This window comes from Leptonotus elevatus, chromosome 1 (assembly GCF_054856555.1).
Source record: "Leptonotus elevatus isolate MCC_2025b chromosome 1, RoL_Lele_1.0, whole genome shotgun sequence".
NCBI lineage: Eukaryota > Metazoa > Chordata > Actinopteri > Syngnathiformes > Syngnathidae > Leptonotus > Leptonotus elevatus.
In genome coordinates, this window is record NC_141239.1 from 29,712,098 (window position 1) to 29,732,768 (window position 20,671).

At 40.6% G+C, this 20,671-nt stretch overlaps 1 protein-coding gene across 2 annotated transcripts in view; it reads right to left on the bottom strand.

Annotated features, from left to right (window-relative positions):
• Positions 1-20,457, bottom strand: part of shisa6a (shisa family member 6a) — a 32,816-nt gene extending 12,359 nt beyond the window's left edge. For both annotated transcript variants that reach the window (XM_086059386.1, XM_086059376.1), the window contains exons 1-5: positions 20,372-20,457; positions 18,627-19,354; positions 10,539-10,699; positions 8,736-8,825; positions 7,327-7,395 (exon numbers count right to left, since the gene is read on the bottom strand). In XM_086059386.1, the coding sequence (XP_085915512.1) occupies positions 7,327-7,395; positions 8,736-8,825; positions 10,539-10,699; positions 18,627-19,183 (877 nt within the window). In that variant the 5' untranslated portion in view covers positions 19,184-19,354; positions 20,372-20,457. The remainder of the gene's footprint in view (positions 1-7,326; positions 7,396-8,735; positions 8,826-10,538; positions 10,700-18,626; positions 19,355-20,371) is intronic.
• Between the last annotated feature and the right edge of the window lie 214 nt (positions 20,458-20,671).

The following is a 20,671-nucleotide window of genomic DNA, read 5'->3' on the forward strand; positions in this document are numbered from 1 at the left end:
TGTTAGTTGTACAAATGATTGACCAAGGAAGAGTTGAAAAGGGCTCCGTGTCTTTGAAGATGACACAATGTTAACGCGCGGATTTTTCCCCGCAAAAGTGTGCATGTATATTATGTGCTCGTACATTACGTGCGCGTCAGGTTGCATTAGCGCCGACGCTAACGCTAATGAGATGGTTAGCATGCATCTCACAGACGTGAAGAGCTTAAAAGGCTTCAAGTTGAATTGATTCCCAAGGTCACGTTAGGCCGTTGGCATGATGAAATATGACTTTATTGAATATTACATTTGCAAATGCAAGACGGATGGGCAGACTTGTTTGTTTTTCACGAGAGAGGACTCACAGCCTTGTGATTAACCCGTTAATATTTCTTTATATTTTCAAATTAGCTTTGACTCGCCTCTCAAAGGAGAACTGTCAAGTTTGTAATGAATTTGATTTAACACCAGCTTGATCTTTGCATGCATATTCATTCTCATCTTGACACAATTGGAGCTGTTTAGCCAAGTGTTGTGACGTAAATTAATTGTGAGTCAATTCGCTTATCAAACCGGAAAAAAATGGATACGAGAAAAACAAGATTTTGGATCAAGTCAAAAAAATAAATGCTCACTTTGATCTCGCCTTCCTGCTGCTTGTTTACACGTTTGACTGCTTCGAACTATGTGCTTGTGTACACTACAACTGGAGCCCCATTCACACTACCCGTGTGTTCATCCCTCTACTCTCTCCCTTTTTTTTATAACGTCCTTTTGATGTAAACAATGTCCACAATTTCTTGTTCCTTTAAAAAAAATAAAAATACCGTACAAACTGAATTGTTTAAACAAATGTCAACACTACAGTGCCAGGCCTGAAGGGGCGCTGTCATGCTGCCACAAGAAGTCACTTAAAAATGGAATAAGAATCCCGTGCAACGTAAATGAGCATACTCCAATGTCGGGGAATGCGAAGTGAGACTGGCGACGGGGAACGAGGTACAACAAAATCCCAGATCACCGACAAGGTAAAAAACATCCAACATGAATATTGTTGTTAGCGCACAATCAAGCAAGAACTGGCACGACCCACGTGATGGTTTCAATAAATACGTGCATGTGATATACATACACAGAAACGCATCGCAGCATTTTCAACTCTTGTTCCATGTTGACAATGTAGAAACCATGAAGAAAACGTTTGCGGATACAGATGTCCTTTGTCATATTGAAGGTTCACTTTTTACGGTGTTGTGGATTTTTTTATTTCGTTGATGCTTCGCTCTATCACAGCTCGCAGGGGATTAAAGTCATTCTTAAATATTTCTTGACAAGAATGTGTTATATGGGACCTCACTAGTCTAAACATGACATTCTAATTAATATGACCTGTTTTCTGAAGCAGAGCTGTGATTGGTTGCTGCCTGAGACCTGAGCAAATGTGATGTCATCTTCAATCGACAGCAAGTGGCAAAATGGCCGCCCCTTGAGATGGATAAAAAACGGCTGGATTTTGCTGCTTAACTCGTATTCCATTAATGTAATATTATTAGTAGTGGGGCTGCATAGAACATATTATTGTCAAGATTTTTTTTTGCGGGGGGGTTACTTCCCCTTTAAAACTCATTAACTGCCATTGACGGTAATAGACGTAAAAAATTCATTTGAACTATTGCTATTAGTTTCACATTTTTTCCCACTTTTGTTAACAAGAGTATGAAAACCTAGGAAAAAAAATATTGTTTATTTAGAACAGATATAAAATGTGTGATTAATCGTGAGTTAACTATTGAAGTCATGCGATTAATTATAATTAAAAAAATTTAATCGTCTGACGCCCCTAAACTAGTTAACTCAAGAGTATCTGTTCTAAATGTACAATACATGTAGGTTTTTATACACTTGTTAACAAAAGTGGGAAAAAATGTGAAACTAATATAGTTCAAATGAATTTTTGACGTCTATAGCCGTCAATGGCAGTGAATGAGTTAAGTGCAACGTGTTTACAGCAAAGCAGAACTATCTTACGCAACTGCACGTCTACCCTAAAGTAAACTTAGTTAGCTAACTTTGCTCACTTCATATAGCCTCAATGCTAGTTAGAATGAAATAAAATTCCTCCACAAATTGTAACAAAATCCACAAGATGACACACGAACACAGGTTAGTCAACCTGCTAACTAGCTACCGGATTAGCCAGTTAAAAGCCATACATAAAGGAGGGACTACTGTACAGGCTACAGCAGAATGGTACACTAATGACATTAACACAAGTACAGTTGAAGTAGGACTCATGCTGCTGCCGCTGCTGCTGCTGCAGTGTGACCCAAAAAAGGAAGCAACAGTGGGAAAGCAAAAGGAAAGGAAAGCGTCCTCATGTGGGCCAGCACAGATTGTGTGCTTCAGGGACACCACAGGCTCAAATAGAGCTTCACTGCATGGGAGACAAACTCATGTCAAACCCCCCAAAACATAAAAAAAAAACACTTTTTGAAATTCAGGGCTTGAAATGCAGCTTCACTTTCCACGCAATGCATGAATGTAAATAACAACAACACCAAAATTAATTGCCGTAATCCTGCTAACTAACAATGAATGAAAAATTGTAAAAAAAATCCCCCATAAGCGCTGAGTTTCTTCACGTCCAGTGAAGCTGCTCCAAAATCAGCGCAAATGCAATCAGTGCTGTTATTTTTGTTGTTGTTGTCATGGGTTCATCTTGCTGGTCTCCTCGGGCTGACGATGATGATGTTGACGACACTCTGAAGCCCCCAGATCGCAACTTCAATTAATTTCACAGTCAGTGGCACCAGCACTGATTTATGGGTGCAGCTTGTGTCTGTGTTATTGTACTTATGCCACGTGAAGCCCAGCACGAAAGAAATTCGTGCAAAGTTCAGACCCCGGAGCCAGTTTGACTTCTATATGACATTTTGTATCATGAGTAAGACCCACAAAAAAGTCTCAAGAAGCCATGCCTGAAAACGTAAGACACAGAGAGTCCACCATTTTGCCTGGATGTGGACATTTAGGATCAATTTGTTTGTTCAGACAGATTCGGCCCCCTGAAACCAGTTTGACTTTAAAATCTCAAGAAGTCATGCCACTTAGAGGAAACAGGAAGTCTTTGGACTATTTCCAGACATCCTTCAAAGAAAAGCTACAATTTTGACAGATCGCTATGGAATATAATGTGTGCATAAGAGACAGACAGATAATATTGTGAAAATAATCTGGGGATGGCCGATAACAAAAGTGCATTCCACAGTCGACGGCGTGACTCATGTTTTTTCATTGCTCATTAAAAAAACATGAGTGAAGAAGAAAAAAAAAACGAGTATGTACCTACAGTATGCAGTCATGTTCCTTCTGGTTCTGCTGAGATGAATGGAGCATGGCGCTGTGTGTATCTCTCTGTGTGTATGTGTGGGATGAAGGGTCACAGGAAGCGAGTGGGCATCGCCTTCCTTCATTCACAGCAAACATGACTAATGACGCCAACCTGCTGGTGACTTTAACTTCGGACGCAATCATCAGCATTCTTTGTGTGCACATCCTTTGTGTGTGTGTGTGTGTGTGTGTGTGTGTGAGGAGTCTGATTGCAGCCATACACCCACTGACAATAGCCCCTTTGTGCGAAATTGGTGCATCAAAGACAGAACAGAAGATGATGCATTTATTGGCCTTTGCCGTTCACCTCGAAGTCGGCTCTTCAGATAATGACATCGGCTCCGCCGTCTGATGTGACAAATCAAACTTCACACCCCTGTTACGGCATTTTTTTCCGCCTCTTTTATGGCTGCAGTTTGGCGGGGGGGGGGGGATTTTGATGCACAATTGAATTGTTTTCTTTACTTCCGGCAGGTGTCGTCAATACATTTGTCCAAACTAAACATTTATATCACTTCCTGAACTATATTTTCACTTCAGAACTTTTCTCCAAAACTTGCATTTTCTTTGCTTCCTCAAGGTGCCCAAATATTTTTGTCAGGAGTCTCAACACTTTCCCAATTGGTGTCCCAATACTATTGTCCAAATGTCACATTTCTTCAAGGTGCCTGAAAACCTTTGTGCAAACTCCATATTTTCACTTGTCCTAATGCTTCAATCCAACGCAGGCATCCCTATGCTTTTGTCTGAATTCCTCATTTTCGCTTCCTGCCAATGTCCTAATACTTTTGTCACAAAATGTATAGTATAACAATACATAAGTGTGTAATTGTATACATACAGTGCATGTGCGTGTGTTGGTGTCTCTCATCGTGGCTATTGATGTGATGCTAATGCACACGCTAACAGGAGTCAAACGTGACATTCAGTCATTGCTCACTTTGGATGGCAACGGTGAGCAAACCACGCCGCACTTTGTTCCAGCTTAACATTAGATGAGATGAATGCACATACATGTTATGTGGAGGCCTAGATGGCGTCGCCGTGGCAACATGTTTACATTATGATTCATGCTAACAGTTTGCACGCGAGTCCACACAAATACACACACACACAAAAAGAGTCTGGAAGCTTCTACACGATGACATCTACATCTGCTTCTCCTGCAACACCACACAAAACACACCAACACAAAATGTGATCCACTTCAGCTAATTATGAATCTGATTATGGGATGCCTCCAAATATGATCCTGAGTTATGATCCTGTGGCTTGTCTTAAGGGTCTTTTCACTCTATGACCTGATCAGAAAATGGTCACCGTCCGACTATCGTAAATGTTAAACCGGTTCAATATTTATGATCAACAGATCCCACAACGACAACTACGACTGCTCCTAGCACCTCTATCGTGGGAGTTACGTTCCAGAACAACCCTGCAAAAAGTAAACTCCATCATATAGACTTGAATACACCCTCAGCATGTTTTTAATGCATTTATAACATTTCCTTTTTTAAGATCTTGAAATACACTTTTAGTACATTATAAACTCATTTTTATCACATATTGAAGAGAAAGCAAGCGCTATGGACACCCCCCCCCCTTCCCACACACACATTTTTTTTGTAACAACTGTAATAACATTTACAAATAATAAAAAAAATAAAAATACTATTATCTTCTAGATCCTCAGCAAAATTGCTTCCTACTTGGCCACGCTCAATACATTTAATTAAATCAATCAAAAAAACAAACAAACAAATACCCAACTTATGTATTTGTGCTTGGTAGAGGTAATAAGGACAAAATAACAAGCTGTGTCCAAGAAAAGAATGGCCACCTTTTTTCTTGGGTCGATCACTCACAAACACCAAAAGTGTTGATGATACGATGGTGGTGGTGGTGATGACACATGGAACAAACTGCAGCAAGGTCATCGCAAGTGGATGAGGAAGAGGGCGAGCAAGAAGGAAAAAAGGAGTTTAAGGTGGTGGGTGTTGGGTAGCAATCCCCTCGGGAGCATCTTGAGAAAAAGCCCTTCAGCAGGAAGCACACGGAAGCCGACCATATTTGGCCACGGAGCCATCAAGTGCAAGAACTGCTGTTGTAACATGCACCTGTTGACCTTTGACAGGTCACGGGTGAATGTCCATCCAGTTAAAGAGTAAAACATCTTAAGAATGAGCTTATCATACATAGTTATTTAAAAAAAAATCATAGTAGAGTAATCACCTATTTATTAATGTCAGACAGGCTGTAAACATATTTTGTAATTCATGAATGGATATAGACAATCACGTCAAATTCATCAACTCAAATCCAATTTATGCCAACAGCGAATATATTTGTCAAGAATGCTTTTCAATGAATAGGCGTGGATGAGGCCCAGCTTGTCTGTGAAAATCAAGCTTCTACATCATTGTAATGACAAACAGATGCCAGTAGATGGCAGCGTTGCATCACTTTTGGATTTGGATAAAGCCAGCGTTTAAGTACAAGTGGTGAATCTCGGCTCTCGCATTGATTATGATCGTTTGATGCAGTTCAACACCATGTAAAAAAGCCTCTAATGTTCAACTCGAACCATTGGGTGAGTCAGCATCACTCACACTACGTTTCCTAGTTGTACATGTGAACATTTGTTTTGCTATCGCAAGACCTTCCTCAGTCTTGTTTGAGTTGTTTAAGCAAAAAATATGAACGTTAAACATGTCAACGGTACACTTCCTCCTCACAAACTTGGCTAAGAAACTAAGAAAGAGGATTCTGATGTCAAGTGAACATGGATTCTAATGTGGGGACGGGCCTGAACGGAATCAGAACCAGAGCGAGAACCTCCAGCGGAACAGCACAACCAACCAGCACAATTGCAGTTACCCCAAACATCAACTTGATTTATTAAACGTGATTTAATTGTTTTCAAATGTCACATGATTTACTCTCACTAAGCAGCAGCTTTGACATTTTCATATATATTTGTGTGTGTGTGTGTGTGTGTGTGTGTGTGTGTGTGTGTGTGTGTGTGTGTGTGTGTGTGTGTGTGTGTGTGTGTGTGTGTGTGTGTGTGTGTGTGTGTGTGTGGCCTTTCCAAATGCTAATTTCATTTGTTAGTTGAGACAAAGTAATGGTGCTATGCCAATTATTGATGGAAAATAATTTGTATAGTTTATTAGGCAGAACATGTTTTGGGCTATAAGGTCACTTTTTTGTGTGCTAATTTTAAATGTATTTTCCAAACAACTTCATTTGATCATGATAATTAAATGGACAGAGAAAAATAAGTATAAGGTCCCAACTCTATTATGTTGTGTACAATATTTGAAGTTAATAATTGGACTTTTAAATGGGAAGTCAAGTACAAGACAATCCAAGTGGACTCAACCACACAATATGAAAATAAAAACACCCACAGCACAGTAGTACTGAATATTGACTCACTTTCCCCTTTGAAATGAATGAAAATGTTATCAATCTGTTCCGGCCGTCCCCCCAAAAATTTTGTGTCAAAAATGCAGAGAAGATATTATAATTAACAAGAATATGAAGACTACAACAGTTTTTGTCACTTTTTCTTTCACTTCCATAGACATTGTGCTGTTCCTTCTGGTGTGTGCACTTTGGCCACCCGGGGGCAGTATAATGCTTACATATGGATATACATGGAGGTAGCCGTCACTACTCGGTCACAGAGAATCAAGAATATACGCCCGTGAGGATTGTTATATTATCCGTCACTCTGCCGCTGCTAAAAGGGTTACAACACCACAACCTCAATGCTAACTTGATAAGCTCATCTATGGTGTTTTGTATTGTTTGTGAGCATTAAGCTAAGCGGACTTTCCAGAGGCAAAGCTATGCGATTGTTTGAAATACATGCCTAATTCAAACAACCAATTTAATGAGCAAGGCGCCCCAGCACCGCGGAGGAACGTTTGAGGGAACAATTCTTGGACGTACCGTACGAGACGGGGAGGTCCAGCTCGTTCTGCCAGGACATCTGCGCCGACTCGTCGATGGAGTGCTGCGCTGTAACAACAAACACGAGATGAAGAAGAAGAAGTGTGGATGAGAAGCTGATGAATCAGACCAGAGAACAATGGCGCCCACCGTGATGCGTTCACACTAGCCGCTGAGGAAGTGTCACTTTGTCACATGCAAAATGCCACTTCAAGCCACTTTTGCTCTCAGACATCACTCACAAATGTGTAAAATGTTGCATACAATCATATGCATAAAATACACTCAATACATACATATATAACTATTTTACTCCCATGACTTCAATCAGAATCAGAATCAAATTTATGAGATTTGACACATTTAAAAAAATAAGCCCGATTGATATGGATGCACCAAAAAGCAATTTAGGTTAGAAGGGGGGGACATTTTGGACAAATTCATTCAGCAGCATTGTCTACATTTAGAAAAAAATAAAACACTGATCGATATGAATTTGGCTGGACATGTCAATCAAAACAGGACGCAAAAACAAAAAAGTCTCAAGTACCCATGAATAATATTGAGCTGGCAGCCAGTCACTTTGGTTTGAAGGGGTCATTTTGGGAAAATTCTATCATTAGCACCCCCTTGAAAAGTTTGAAAAAATAGTACCTCACAGCAGTTTTACGGAATAAAAACTAGTGGAGACGTCGACATTTTTTGACAATAATATGTTCTATGCAGCCCCACTGGTCTAAATATGGTATTCTGGTTAATATTTTGTTTGTGGAATATGAGTTAAGCATCAAAATCCAGCCATTTTTATCCATCTCAGAGGGCGGCCATTTTGCCACTTGCTGTCAACCGAAGATGACAGCAATGTTGCTCAGGTTTCAGCCTCAGGCAACGTCCAATCACAGCTCACCTGTTTTCTGAAGCCGAGCTGTGATTGGTTGTTACCTGAGACCTGAGCAACTGTGATGTCATCTTCAGTTGACAGCAAATGGCCGCCCTCTGAGATAAATAAAAATGGCTGGATTTTGCTTCATAATTCATATTTCACAAAGGTAATATTAATCAGAATGTCATGTTTAGAATAATGAGGTCACATATAACATATTATTGACAAGAAATGTTTACGGTTGACTTCCACTTTAACAGGACTTGCCTGAAATTAAACAGGCAGTCAGCCATCTTTGTTTGAAGTAGCCATTTTGGGCTATTTTCAAGGTTTGTGCAGTATTTTGACAAACTATAGAATTTTCCCAAATGGGCCCCAATCAGAACACAGATGGGTGAGGTTAATTTGCCAAGCTTTTACATTTTTTTAATTTTATGTACACTGTTCAATGTGGACAAAGAATGAAAGTTTGAGTATTTTCAGTAAGTAATAATAATAATATTTATATTTTTAAGTACATTGTTACCTTTGAGGTGTCCTCTTCCGAGTGTGACAAAGCCTGACGAGATGAGCATGTCTGCGCCTCCACTGTGAATGGTTTCCATCCCATAATGCCCTGCGGACGCACACATACACACGCATGAAAACACTTGCACGCATGAGCTGGTAACCATAGCAACACGATGATGCCATCACTTCATTAGGTACACCTGCACAACAGGAGCGTTCACAGTGCGGAGGAGGCGTCTTACTTTTTGTGCTTTTTAATGAAGGAAATGAGTCACTTTGGAAGCCTTCCACCTTTTCGCCATTGAGAGGCCGAGTGACCGGACAATCAAAGACATGCTGTGTGGGGGCGCGCACCAATTACACCCCCAAACACACACTTGACTTCTACCAAGTCAGCACTAATCAATACCACACATACACACGCGCACACGCACAAACGCACGTATGCGAGCGTGACTGTGGTTGAGCGAGGCCAGAGAGAAGATTTTATGCAAATGAGCCAAGGCTTTTCCTTCAAACATTGAATTCATATTCTGTCTTCTTTCACAAAAGATCAGCTAGGCCAGGAAGGTTAAAGGAGATATATTATGCCAATTTCTTTGCAATTTAAAAATAATTCTCAGGTGTGTCTTTGACATTCCCGGGTCACAAATCCACAAAGGATCAAGAATGGAAGCGTAACTTAATTCATCCTCTTGTCACACTTGGCTCGAAATCGCTCGGTTTTGTGAGTATGTTTGAGTCTGGCTGTCGTTTCCATGACGACGGGTGTGTGGCGTTACGATGCAGCGAGGGCTATTTGGTGTTGTCAATTTAGCCACATTTTTGCTACCATGACAATTTGGGGAGGAGTTAGGGTGTTGTGATGAAGTGAGAGTGAATCAATGTTGCCAACTAGTCAACATTTACAACCGCTCTAGCGAATATTTCTCAAACAGACAACGAAATGTAGCCACTTTTTCGTGGCGATATCAGAGACTTGCGGTCATTGTGACATGACGGTCCAGACTGCCCCCGGTGGCCAAAGTGCGAACATCAGAAGGAGAATGCACATTGAAGTGAAGCAAAATGTGTCAAAAAAGATTTGATCTGTTTTGCTATTTTTCTTAATGAGAAACACATCACAATTTTTTTTTTTTTAGAGGCTGGAACAGATGAATGGTGATTGGATTAATTTAATTGGGGGGGAAAGAGTTGAGATGTGAGTGTGCGCATGGCATCGTATGTCAAGGTACCACTTTATCGGAAAAATTGAGAAGGCATATTTCTGAAATCACAAGTCAGTCAAGTCAGACTTGGTTGTTCAATAAATTAAAAAGTCACACCATTATCTATTTTTACTAGCATAATTATGAACCTGAATATTCTTTTTTTTTGTCAAAATGGTAACACTGCTATTAGCATTTTGTTTACTCCACCAGTGTAGAGATGACGACTTTCTTTGCTGAGTCACCCAAGTGTTGTTTTCACTTACAAAAGCGAAGTCATCGAGCGGTGACGTTAGCGCGTTAGCCTTTTAGCTGGCACGTGGTGATCAAAGTGTCACGTTCCAGGGAGGTGACACCGTTGAATCTGGGACGCATTAGTGGGACACTTAGTGAGCGGGCGAGAGCTGATGCCCGGAGCGCTGACGGAAAAAGTAGTTTTAGTTGAAAGAGAAGACCATTCGCACCCCAGTTTCACGGTTCACTCTGAGCACGATTCAAAGTTGGACTTAAATCTCGTGTATAACTATTAAGACAACTTTGTCAAACTAGTAGGGCTTCTATATGCTCTTTTGTCTCACTAGTAACATGTGACAAACAAACGGCCGAGTTACCGTGGTTGGAGGACTTGGCGTGCACGGGCGTGTAGTTGTTCTTGGCGGTCCGAACGGGCGTGTCGTCTTTGGGCGACCCATCCATCATGGCGTCCATGTTGTCGTGCTCGTACTGGGAAATGGGAACTGGGCCCTGCTGCCTCAAGATGTCCGCCAGCGCTCTGAAATCAAACGCCGACGGTTAGCACCTTCGACTGCTGCTAGGAAAATGATCCAGTTTCACTTTTAACTGGTCCTAAAATGATTATTCATCAACTGCGAGTAATGTGTCTATGTTTATCTATCTATGCAGTAACAGCTGTCGTTCCTTGCAGAGGATAAAGAATAGATGCACATGCACAGTTTTTGCTCAAATAACTGTTGCAAATACATGGCCTGACTGCATGTTTCTCATGTCAAACATGTGCCTTGTCTTAATAAAAATTGTGAAACATTGTGCTAAAGTGTTGACATGAGTGTAAGTCATTACCAGCATGTTTTGTGAAAGTGTGTCAATGTGGACCTAAAGCCAATACGTACTCCACTTTTCCACGAGCGTGTGTGACTTTGGGAGCCTCTGTGAGTATTAATAGCGATTCCCTTGCAGGAGGACATCACTTTAGCTCAGTACGCTATCGCCAACACTGGCAGCCCGATTCGTCGCATCCCACTTGCGTGCAATGTTGAGCGAGGCGAGAGATTGGCAAAAGGTGTTGAGGAGAAGATACAAAAAGCTTCAAATATTGTGTGTTGGGATCATCTGATGGTCCAAATGTAAATCTACACGACAGTCAGTTGATACATGTGAAATGCAATGGGCAAACAAGTGAGCCCTGAGGAACACCACAAGTCTGCTTTGATGTTCCTTGAACGCCAAATACAAAAACTGTTCATGTGTGTGCTTACTCACTATGAACTTATTCATTGCCATTGACGGCTGTAGCTTCTTTGTATACATTCCTGAAAGGTTTTGTATGAATAGCTGTTCTTTTGACTGATAAAGTGCCGTGAGTAGCTCGCTGTTTAGCATTAGCGAGTCAGACAGGAGTAGATCATGACGATTCTTTGCACATTTATAAATTGAAGCAGAAATCATTGTCATTCAAATAATTTTCAATCAAAAATCGTTCTGAATCAAAAATCGATTCTGAATTGAATCGCAGACGCAAAAATCGGAATCGAATCATGAGTCAAAGATTCTAGACATAATGTATAGTGACTGACGCCGGTATTTTTTTGTTTTATTTTTGTTTTTGTGACTCCTCCAACTTTAAAACAACAAAAACAAGACTGAGAATACGTTTGATGGCAAAATGATCAATTCTTTAAAGATCTACAACTATAAAACACGCTGACTCATCAAATCTCTTGAGTTGATCAGCAGCTTTTCGACATGTCATTGCCATTCACGTCATCTTTCCTCACAATCGCTACACACTTTCTATGACCTACCACAACATACGCTCAAATCGACTGTGCATATACATACTGTACACTGTGCCTAAATCTGTTGGACTGCCAACATGTTGGCATCTCTCTCACTCGGAATCGAGAAAGGTTCACCCCCTATCTTTATCTTCTACTCAAACATTGTGCTGCCCTCGAAGTCGAAGTGATGTAACGCCGCCATCTAGTGACATTTGTTGGTCATTACAGAGGTTCACAAAGCTGAATTTTACAGACGAGCTGGGTGAGACCGTCTTCCGTGCCTACCCGTTGAAAAACGCACTTGACCTGGGAAATGCTTGCATCTCAGTTGAGGAAAGTAAAAGGCCCCGAAGCTATTTTACGCAATGCATTATGGGATATATTGCTTATACTGTACTGACCATTGGGTGTTCACTACATTATGAGATGCAATGTGGGATACATTGAGTGCACTCGATGTAGATAGGGAAGCCAATTTATTTTTGTATTGAATGTCAATAGATGGTGTACCTAATCAAGTGTCCGATAGACATGTGATCACATCTTGTGCTTCTCCTGCTTCTATTTTGGCCAAATTGGGCCCGTCTGGCCCGTGACGTGAGTGCAACATGAGAAGGCACATGCGCGCGCACACACACACGCACACACAGCATGCACTCAGCCAGGCAGGCAATGCATCTCTCTCTCTCTCTCTATGCTGGGTACAAAAAGCTGATCAATAATGAGAGAATTCAGCGGTTTAGTCGTGCGTTGAAGGTCACACAAAGCAAAAGGTCTGCCAGCGACTCAACATTCTGCTCAGCTGCTCGCTCTCTCACTCGCACAATCACTCAGTGAGAGGACGGAACACAATTAAAGACATTTGACTCATTTGCTTTGGTAGCAGCAGCTAGCAGCAAAGTCGACTTTTTGGATGTGAATTTGTATCTGAGAGTGAAGCGATGGGAATTCTTTCTTGGTGCACAGTATTAATTTACAACACGGATCAAATGTGATTTCTTCATTTGAGGTTTTTATGAATTTGCAAAAACAGCTTCTTTTCTTCTTCATATATGACATCATATAGCGCTGTATACAGGATTTCTGCTATGAAATTCTACACACAACACCAGATAATCACAAAGGTGATTTTTTTGTGCATTTACTAAAAACAAAAAACACACACCCAAAAAAAACTAATGAATAAAGATTAAATTCATTTCACTTTACAAATTCTGCCCACAACACTCCACAGTGAGCAAGTTTTTAATTCCTTGAAAAACTATAATAACTCACATTGAACCCATTTTGTGAATAAGGATGTTGCCACTAACACTGTGAAATTTGAACCAAAAATGTATTCACAGCTGTTTCTTGTTAGCTTAGAATAAATATGGATACGAAATAGGAATGTTAGAAAAAGTCGATTCGGCAATATATCCCGATATTACAGCGCGTAATTCTTGATCGATTCGACATGCGGCCGAATCAATTTTTAAACATCAATTGTTTTATGGGAATATTTAACAAATTGTCTTAGGGTTAGGATTCACACATTAAGCATGGAAGATTGTTATATTAATGGAACATTAAGCCTTAATATTTTATTTCAGTGCTGTTCGAACATGAAACAGACCGCAACCTGTTTGTTAAATGCAGTGGCTCAGTTGCCTGAATTTTCAGATAAATAAATATTTTCATACAAATCTTACAGTGTACATGTACAAGTTTACTGATTAGTATTTTCTAAATTTGAGTTTAATTTTTTTTTGCAATAATCAATTTAGATTCATATTGGGATTAATCGGTATCGAATCAAATCGTGACCTATGAATCGCGATATGAATCAAATCGCCAGGTACTAGGCAATTCACACCCCTAATACGAAATCTACAAATCTTAAAAATAAAAAATTAACTTTTACTTGTCACGATGAGGTGTAAAATTTTGAGAAAAAACTAAATTAATTTACAGCATCTTGAAATAAGGTTAAAATGTGTGAATTGAATATTTTCTGGAGGCATTGTAACGTCATATGGACAAAAGTATTGGGACACACACTTACCAATCAATCAATCAGAGTTTGGACAATTGAATCAAAGGACAATTTCCTCAAGGTCTTCCAGGTGGAGTGAAATGTGTTGTAGTGACTTTCAAAATGTACACGTGGTGTAAGTTGTGTGTAAGTGTGAGCGCCTTTAACGTTTGGTCACAGCAAGTGACTCAGATGAACTTGTGTTAGCAAGTCATTTAGCAGGGATGCATCATGGGAGGGATATCAAGTGTCATGTATTTGCTGCTCAAATTGCTGGCCGGGCATGAGTCAGCAATGACTAAGACATGTTGTTGTTTTTTATTTACCAAATACTACTAAAATATTTTAACAACAACAACAACAACAACAAAAGAAAACATACCAAAGTTGTTTTGTTGTCCAAAACAATGAAAAAAAAGTACGTCTTTTCACAACCATAAGGTGTAGATGCCCCGGACTTCCGGGTTTTCCGTTTCCGGCCACCGCTGTCTCATTGTCAGAGTCAGTCTCGTCGTGTCCTCGGAAATGATGCCGGCTTTTGCGTTCGCCCAAGCATTCACGATCCATTGACAAATTGTGGCATAACTTGCACGGTGCTGCCTCCCACACTTGGTAAAGCTGTGTTCGCCAGACTCCCGGAATGATAGCAAGCTCTGCATTCATTTGCCGAACTTTATTTTTCACAGCGGCTGAGAGATGTGCGCATTTAAGTCACGGAGATAATAAGGAAGGAAAGGTGATGCGTGGGGCAAAACCAATCTGGTGTCTTTAGTATGTGGTGTGATCAGTTTAGCTACACTGTGTAGATTTGCACAAGTTCAAAGTGACTTTTGCGATGTCTGTTGCTGTAAGTGCCCGTTGTTCAATAAAGCATTTAAAAAAGAAAGGAAAAAAAGGAAACAACACACTACTGTATGTAGTAGTTAAGCCCGGACACCCCTTTGCATTTGGTATGTTCCATCTCCCTCACTTCCTGAGCGAGCAGACCGCTCTGTTTTGGAGGGAGATGTCAATCGAACAATTAACTTGTAAGTGGCGCGTTAAGATCTGAAAAAAGAAAAAAGGGAGCACACATGCTCACTGAAAATGCATGCTTTAGTGCCATGGCGCAAGTTTGAACACAACAAATCACGATTGGGATATAAAACAAACAAACAAAAATATCGAAAAATACACCACAAACAAACACAAATGATGAGACACAACATTTTGCTAACAGAAGTGCTGTTTCCGTGAGGGGAGGGCAGGGGGGATCCGAGCAATGTGATTGGACAGAAGTACCTCCCTACTGTTAGCACAGTTAAGCACAGTTTACATGTGCTTAAAATATATAGAAATAATAGATATTACAGTTTTATAGTATAGCGTTTAATTTAGTGAGATAGTTGGAGAAAACAAATATTTTCTGGCACTTAATATGATTTATTTTATTTTAAGGTAATATTTGTACCCAAAAATAATTTGTAAAACTAAGAGTTGTTTTAAAATTTGTAGGCAAGGTAAATAAAAAGAGAACATTTGGTTGCTAAAAGCGAGGGTCGAACCCACTTGCAAAATGAACATTGCTTGGGAAGTTGCGTGGTTTAATACTATACTGGACTTCCGCTGTCCAGCCACCCTATAAAAGATATACCATCTTATGATTTCTAATACATCTGCCACGTCTCTTCTCTCCAACTATCTCACTAAATGAAACGGCTTACGCTACTATCGAACTGTAATATCTATTATTTTGAAATATTTTAAGCACATGTAAACTGTTCCGAAATGTTGTTGTGTGTTTCGTCATTTGTTAATGTGTTTCGGGGTTTTGTGTTTGTGTGCTTACCTTTTTGTGCTCGTGTTTTTCTTTTAATTTGTCTTTGCGATTACTTTAGTTTTTTTTGGTTCATATTTTGTGTTTGTTTTTTTATTTGTTTGCGATTACGTTTTTTTGTTTTTTTTGTTTTTGTGTACGTGTTTTTTTGCGATTATGTTTTTGTGTTAGCGATTTAAAAAACTAATTTGCTGTTGTGTTTTGTTTTTGTGTTTTTTATTTAGTTTGTGTTTTTTGGTTTGCAGTCCTGTTCACTTTTTTTTTTTTGCGTTTTGCACTTTCAAGGCCACCTCACGATTTTTTTAAATTCAAGACTTTAAAGTGCGCCTTATAGTCGTGAAAATACGGTATAACTAAGTCAGTCATTATACTTTTTTCACCTTGAAGCCACCAACAGGCTGCTGGTGGAACAGCAGGCGGCCAACAAAATGACAGTTGGTCTCTGTAATTGTGCCATTTCCTTCTAAAATAGATCTCTCCAATAATATACGATTCATCATGTACTGTATCTCGATATGTTGCAAAGTGAAAAAAATCGATTTGATGTACTCGCATCTTTTACATCAAACAGTGATTTTCCGATTCAAGCCGGTTTGTTACACCCCTAATCTTATCTTAACCTTATTTTATTTATTTTTTCCCCACTACAACAATCAAACTAAGACTAAATCATGTTCTGTAGCACAAAACACCACATTTTCCTTTTCCTCCCCAACAACAATGAAACTAAGCATGACCATGTTGTCTTCTTTGTCAGAACAATCATGTAAAAACACGACTAAGTCATTTGATTCCCTGACAATAAAGAAACAAAAGCAAGTCATCTTCATTGAAACGAACTAACTTCATGGAAACAATGAAACCAAACACGAGCAAGCAGTTTTCTTCAGCATGTTTTCTTCACTGGAATGAAACAAAGCTAAACTAAGTCCTTTTCTTCACAGCAACAATCAACCAAAATGTGACTTAAATGACTTTGTTTTCCAACCACAACAAAACAAAACAAAGTCGTCTTTGGTGTTCTTCTTTGGCACAAAAAAACCCCCGACATTGACGACAAATAGTGTGTGCGTGTTGTGTTGTTCAAAGTGTGTGTGCGCCATCCCGGGGCGGCGTGGTCATTGCGTCTTGTATGTTTTTATGTTTGCGCTCGGGAAGAAAATCAGGCAGCCTGAGGACTCAACATGCTGCCATTATGCAAACATCAGCAGCAGCAACACTATCGGTGACATTTTGCGTTCCCCATGCCTCTGGACATGCGCGCACGCACGCACATGCACACACATGCACAAAGGGTGTGAGCGCAAGAGACGTAGGCCTCATCATCGCATTTTTACATCCTCGTTTTCATCACGTTTTATGTCATCAAAGTGTGTGGATGATTGGGAATATATGCTGGAACTGATCTGGATGTTGTCATGAGACGGTTTAATCGTATGTTGTCGATTTCCATATTCCGTCTCTAAATTCGATCGGCTTTATAATTATTATATTATGTTAGATTCATTTCATTTCAGACGTTTTGTTATTTGATTGTAGTTTTTCCTTTCTCAAGATGTTGCTGAGGAAATTAGTCGCTAAGCTTGATCAATTGTGGGTATGGTCACATGATGACACACTTTATGACAATGAATTAGGGCTGGGTTTAAAAAAAAATCTTAGAATCAATATCGAATAAATTTTCCGTTTCAAGCCTGATTGGAATTCATAAAAACATGAATCGATTATTTTATATATCACTTTTTCCTATAATTTCTTTAAAAAAAATTAAAGGCCAATTTTTAAAATTTTATTTGACAGTTTTCTTGAAATTTACTGTTCAAATGAATTTAAAAGTATTTTTTTACATTTACGAAAGACCTGACAATGCACTGTAAGACAATTGAGAATCTTTTTCATTCATATTTAAAATTATTTAATTAGATATCAAATATTTTCATCTTATCCTTGCTGATATCAATGTTTGTGTACCACTTAAGTGATTATAACATGTTACTTACATTAAAAAAACTAAATCAGTTTCACGAAACCAGTTACTGCCTCCGCAAAATTTATTTGGAGTTTAATATTTTTATCATGTAATTTACATTTAAAAATAATTGATGTGCTATAATTAATGGATATGGGATTGAATTGAAATGAATCGAATCGGAAAAAATCGAGATTGAATCAAACTGAACTCATGTGAATCGATTGAGGAAATTAGAATCGAAACCCAGCCCTACAATTAACTAATTTGCTCTCAAAAAATGTATAAATACATTCTATTTTAAATATTTCCGTCCTCCCAAAGACAAATTTATAAGTTTTTTATGTTTTTTTATGCTAGAGCATACAGAAGGCTTTGATGCAGCCTCTAAACTGAAGAGAATGGTTGAAACAATTGTAGTTATTACAAAAATGGCTAACAGGTAGCAGCAGAGTATAAGAGTTCAACCAGGGCCATGTTGCAAAAAGCTCTTTTCCCCACTGTTTTAAACAGATTTGTGAATAATGATGAAACTTAGCTATGCTCTAATGCTAATTGCTACAAAACGAATTACTTAAAAATACTTTTTACCTGATGAAAGAAGAGACTCTAATCTTTCTTTTGGCAGGTTCCATGTTTTTATAGCAATAAAACACAATATTCTGTGGGCCTTGCAAAATCAGTCGAAATCCAGGAAAACAGCCGGGGTTGCTTCAGTAAAAATGGCTGGGAGTGAACGAGTAAATATGGTCTCAGTTTTATAATTTGCTCTTCATTTTAACTTTAACTTTTGCTAAAACCGATTTCAAGTGTTTCATGTTTCAGTGGGAAAATCTCGTGAGTTATTTACGCGAGCGTCCCCGCGCATTCGCGCTGGCTCACCTGTGCACGTTCATCTCCTGGGGGGTCTTGGTGGCCTTGTCGTAGGCCACCTTGGCGGAGATCCCGACGGCGACCACCAGCGCCACCACGCCGCAACTGATGTACACGGTGGTGTTGGTGCGGTCCAGCTCGGGGTCGTAGGCGTCCCCGGTGGGCGCGGGCGAGGGCGGCTGTGTCTTGATCCAGTCGGGCGTGTTGTAGTTGGTGCAGACCGTCTGCTCCAGGCGCTTTCCCCGGTCGGCGCAGCAGAAGCGCAGGAAGCAGCTCCCGCAGCAGAAGCGGTGGTCCGTGTTGTTGCAGCCGAACTCTTTGTCTAACTGGCCGCTTACGTCGTAGTAGCCCAGGCACGTGTCGTGTTGGAGGGCGGGGGCCCGCAGCTGCGTGACTGCACCCGACGCCGGTACGGCCGTGCTCCCGCTCGCCCACTTGGGCTTGGCGGAGGTCCTGGCTCCCGGGGGGCCCGCGCCGCCTTTGGGGAGCCGCTTGTTGGCGGGGGCGCAGCGCACGTCCGGGCCAAGCAGGAGCAGGAGCGGCAGAAACGGCAGGAGGGGCTTCATGCTGCCCCTCCCTGCAACTTCCCCGGAGTAGACTCACACCCGGGAGATCCTCACGGACGTCTTGACTGCGGGTCCGAGCACGCGCGCCGCGCCGGAACCTCCGGACGTGCACCGCCGCATCCTCTGACACGTACGTGCACTAGGGATCAGGTTCCTGGCTCTGAGAAAGTCCTTCACACGAGAACACAAACACTTGAATCAATGATCACTTTAACATTAAACACCACACCCTAGTCATTTAACTAGCACGCCCTGATTCTACTAGTGAGCAGAAATGTCACATAGTCGTGAAAAAAACATCACTAGTGGGACAGTTGTTCTACTAGTGTGCAGAAAAGTCAAACAGTAGCTGCAAAAAAGATCACAGGTAAGTGATACTACTATATACTGCACAGAAGGAAAGTGGTGGGGGAAAAAACTTTACTAGTAGTGAGACAGTGGTTCTACTAGTGCAGTGAAATGTCATACAATACAGGAGAAAATGTTACTATTAAGAAGACAATTGTTTTACGAGTGCACAAGGTCCTTCTACTATAAAATACAGTGGTGGAAGGCAGCAGTGTAAAAACACACAAAATGACACTAGCATAACAGTTGTTCTACTAGTCATTGAACTAGTGTGCCGAAATGATATAAGTCAGGGTTATCCTGTACAATTTGAAATAATATACAATAGTGGTCAAAATGTCACGAGTAGAAAGCTGTAGTTGTTTACTAGTGCTCTCTCGGTGTTCTACCAATATGTAGTACTAGTAGGAAAAGCGTCACTAGTAAGACGACATAGTTGTTCTGCTGCCTTCGTCGTTCTGTGTAGCAATGTTGTACAGCAAGAGTAGTACTATTAGCGGAAAGCAGTAGTGGACAAAACATTACAAGCAAGACAATGTAGTTATTCTACCAGTGGTGCAAAAATGCCATACAGTAGGGGTAGTCGTGGAAGGAAGTAGTGGGGGGAAAATGCTACTCGTAAGATATAGTGGTTCTACTAGTGCGCAAAAAATGACATACAATAGTAGAGAAAGGCTGGAGTGGAAAAAAACCCATCACAGTAGTAAGACAGTCGTTCGACTAGTGCGCTGAATTGCCTTTCTCGTGCAAACAAGTTGATGGTGATAAATTATGACGTCACTTTGCCCGCCTTAAAAGAATCCGAAAAGAAGATGATGAAGAAGAAGAAGAAGAACTTACCAGCGGCTTGACTGCTCTGATGATCAAACTGAATGAGGAGTGAAGGAGAGACGAGACCCGTACCTCCCTCCCTCCCTCCCCCTCCCTCCCTCTCTCTCTCTCGCTCGCTCCCCAACGTCATCATTCAGGTGGTGCCTCTTCCCTCTCTCCTCCCTTGGCCGTGTGCCGAGCGCTCCTCTCGCTCTCGCACCTCCAGACTGGGCGCAGAGAAGACAAATGGCGATGCTGCTGGCGCCCAAGCCTGTTTACGCGCACGCGCGCGCGCACGCGGGACAGACAAGAACATACAGATGTTAGCGA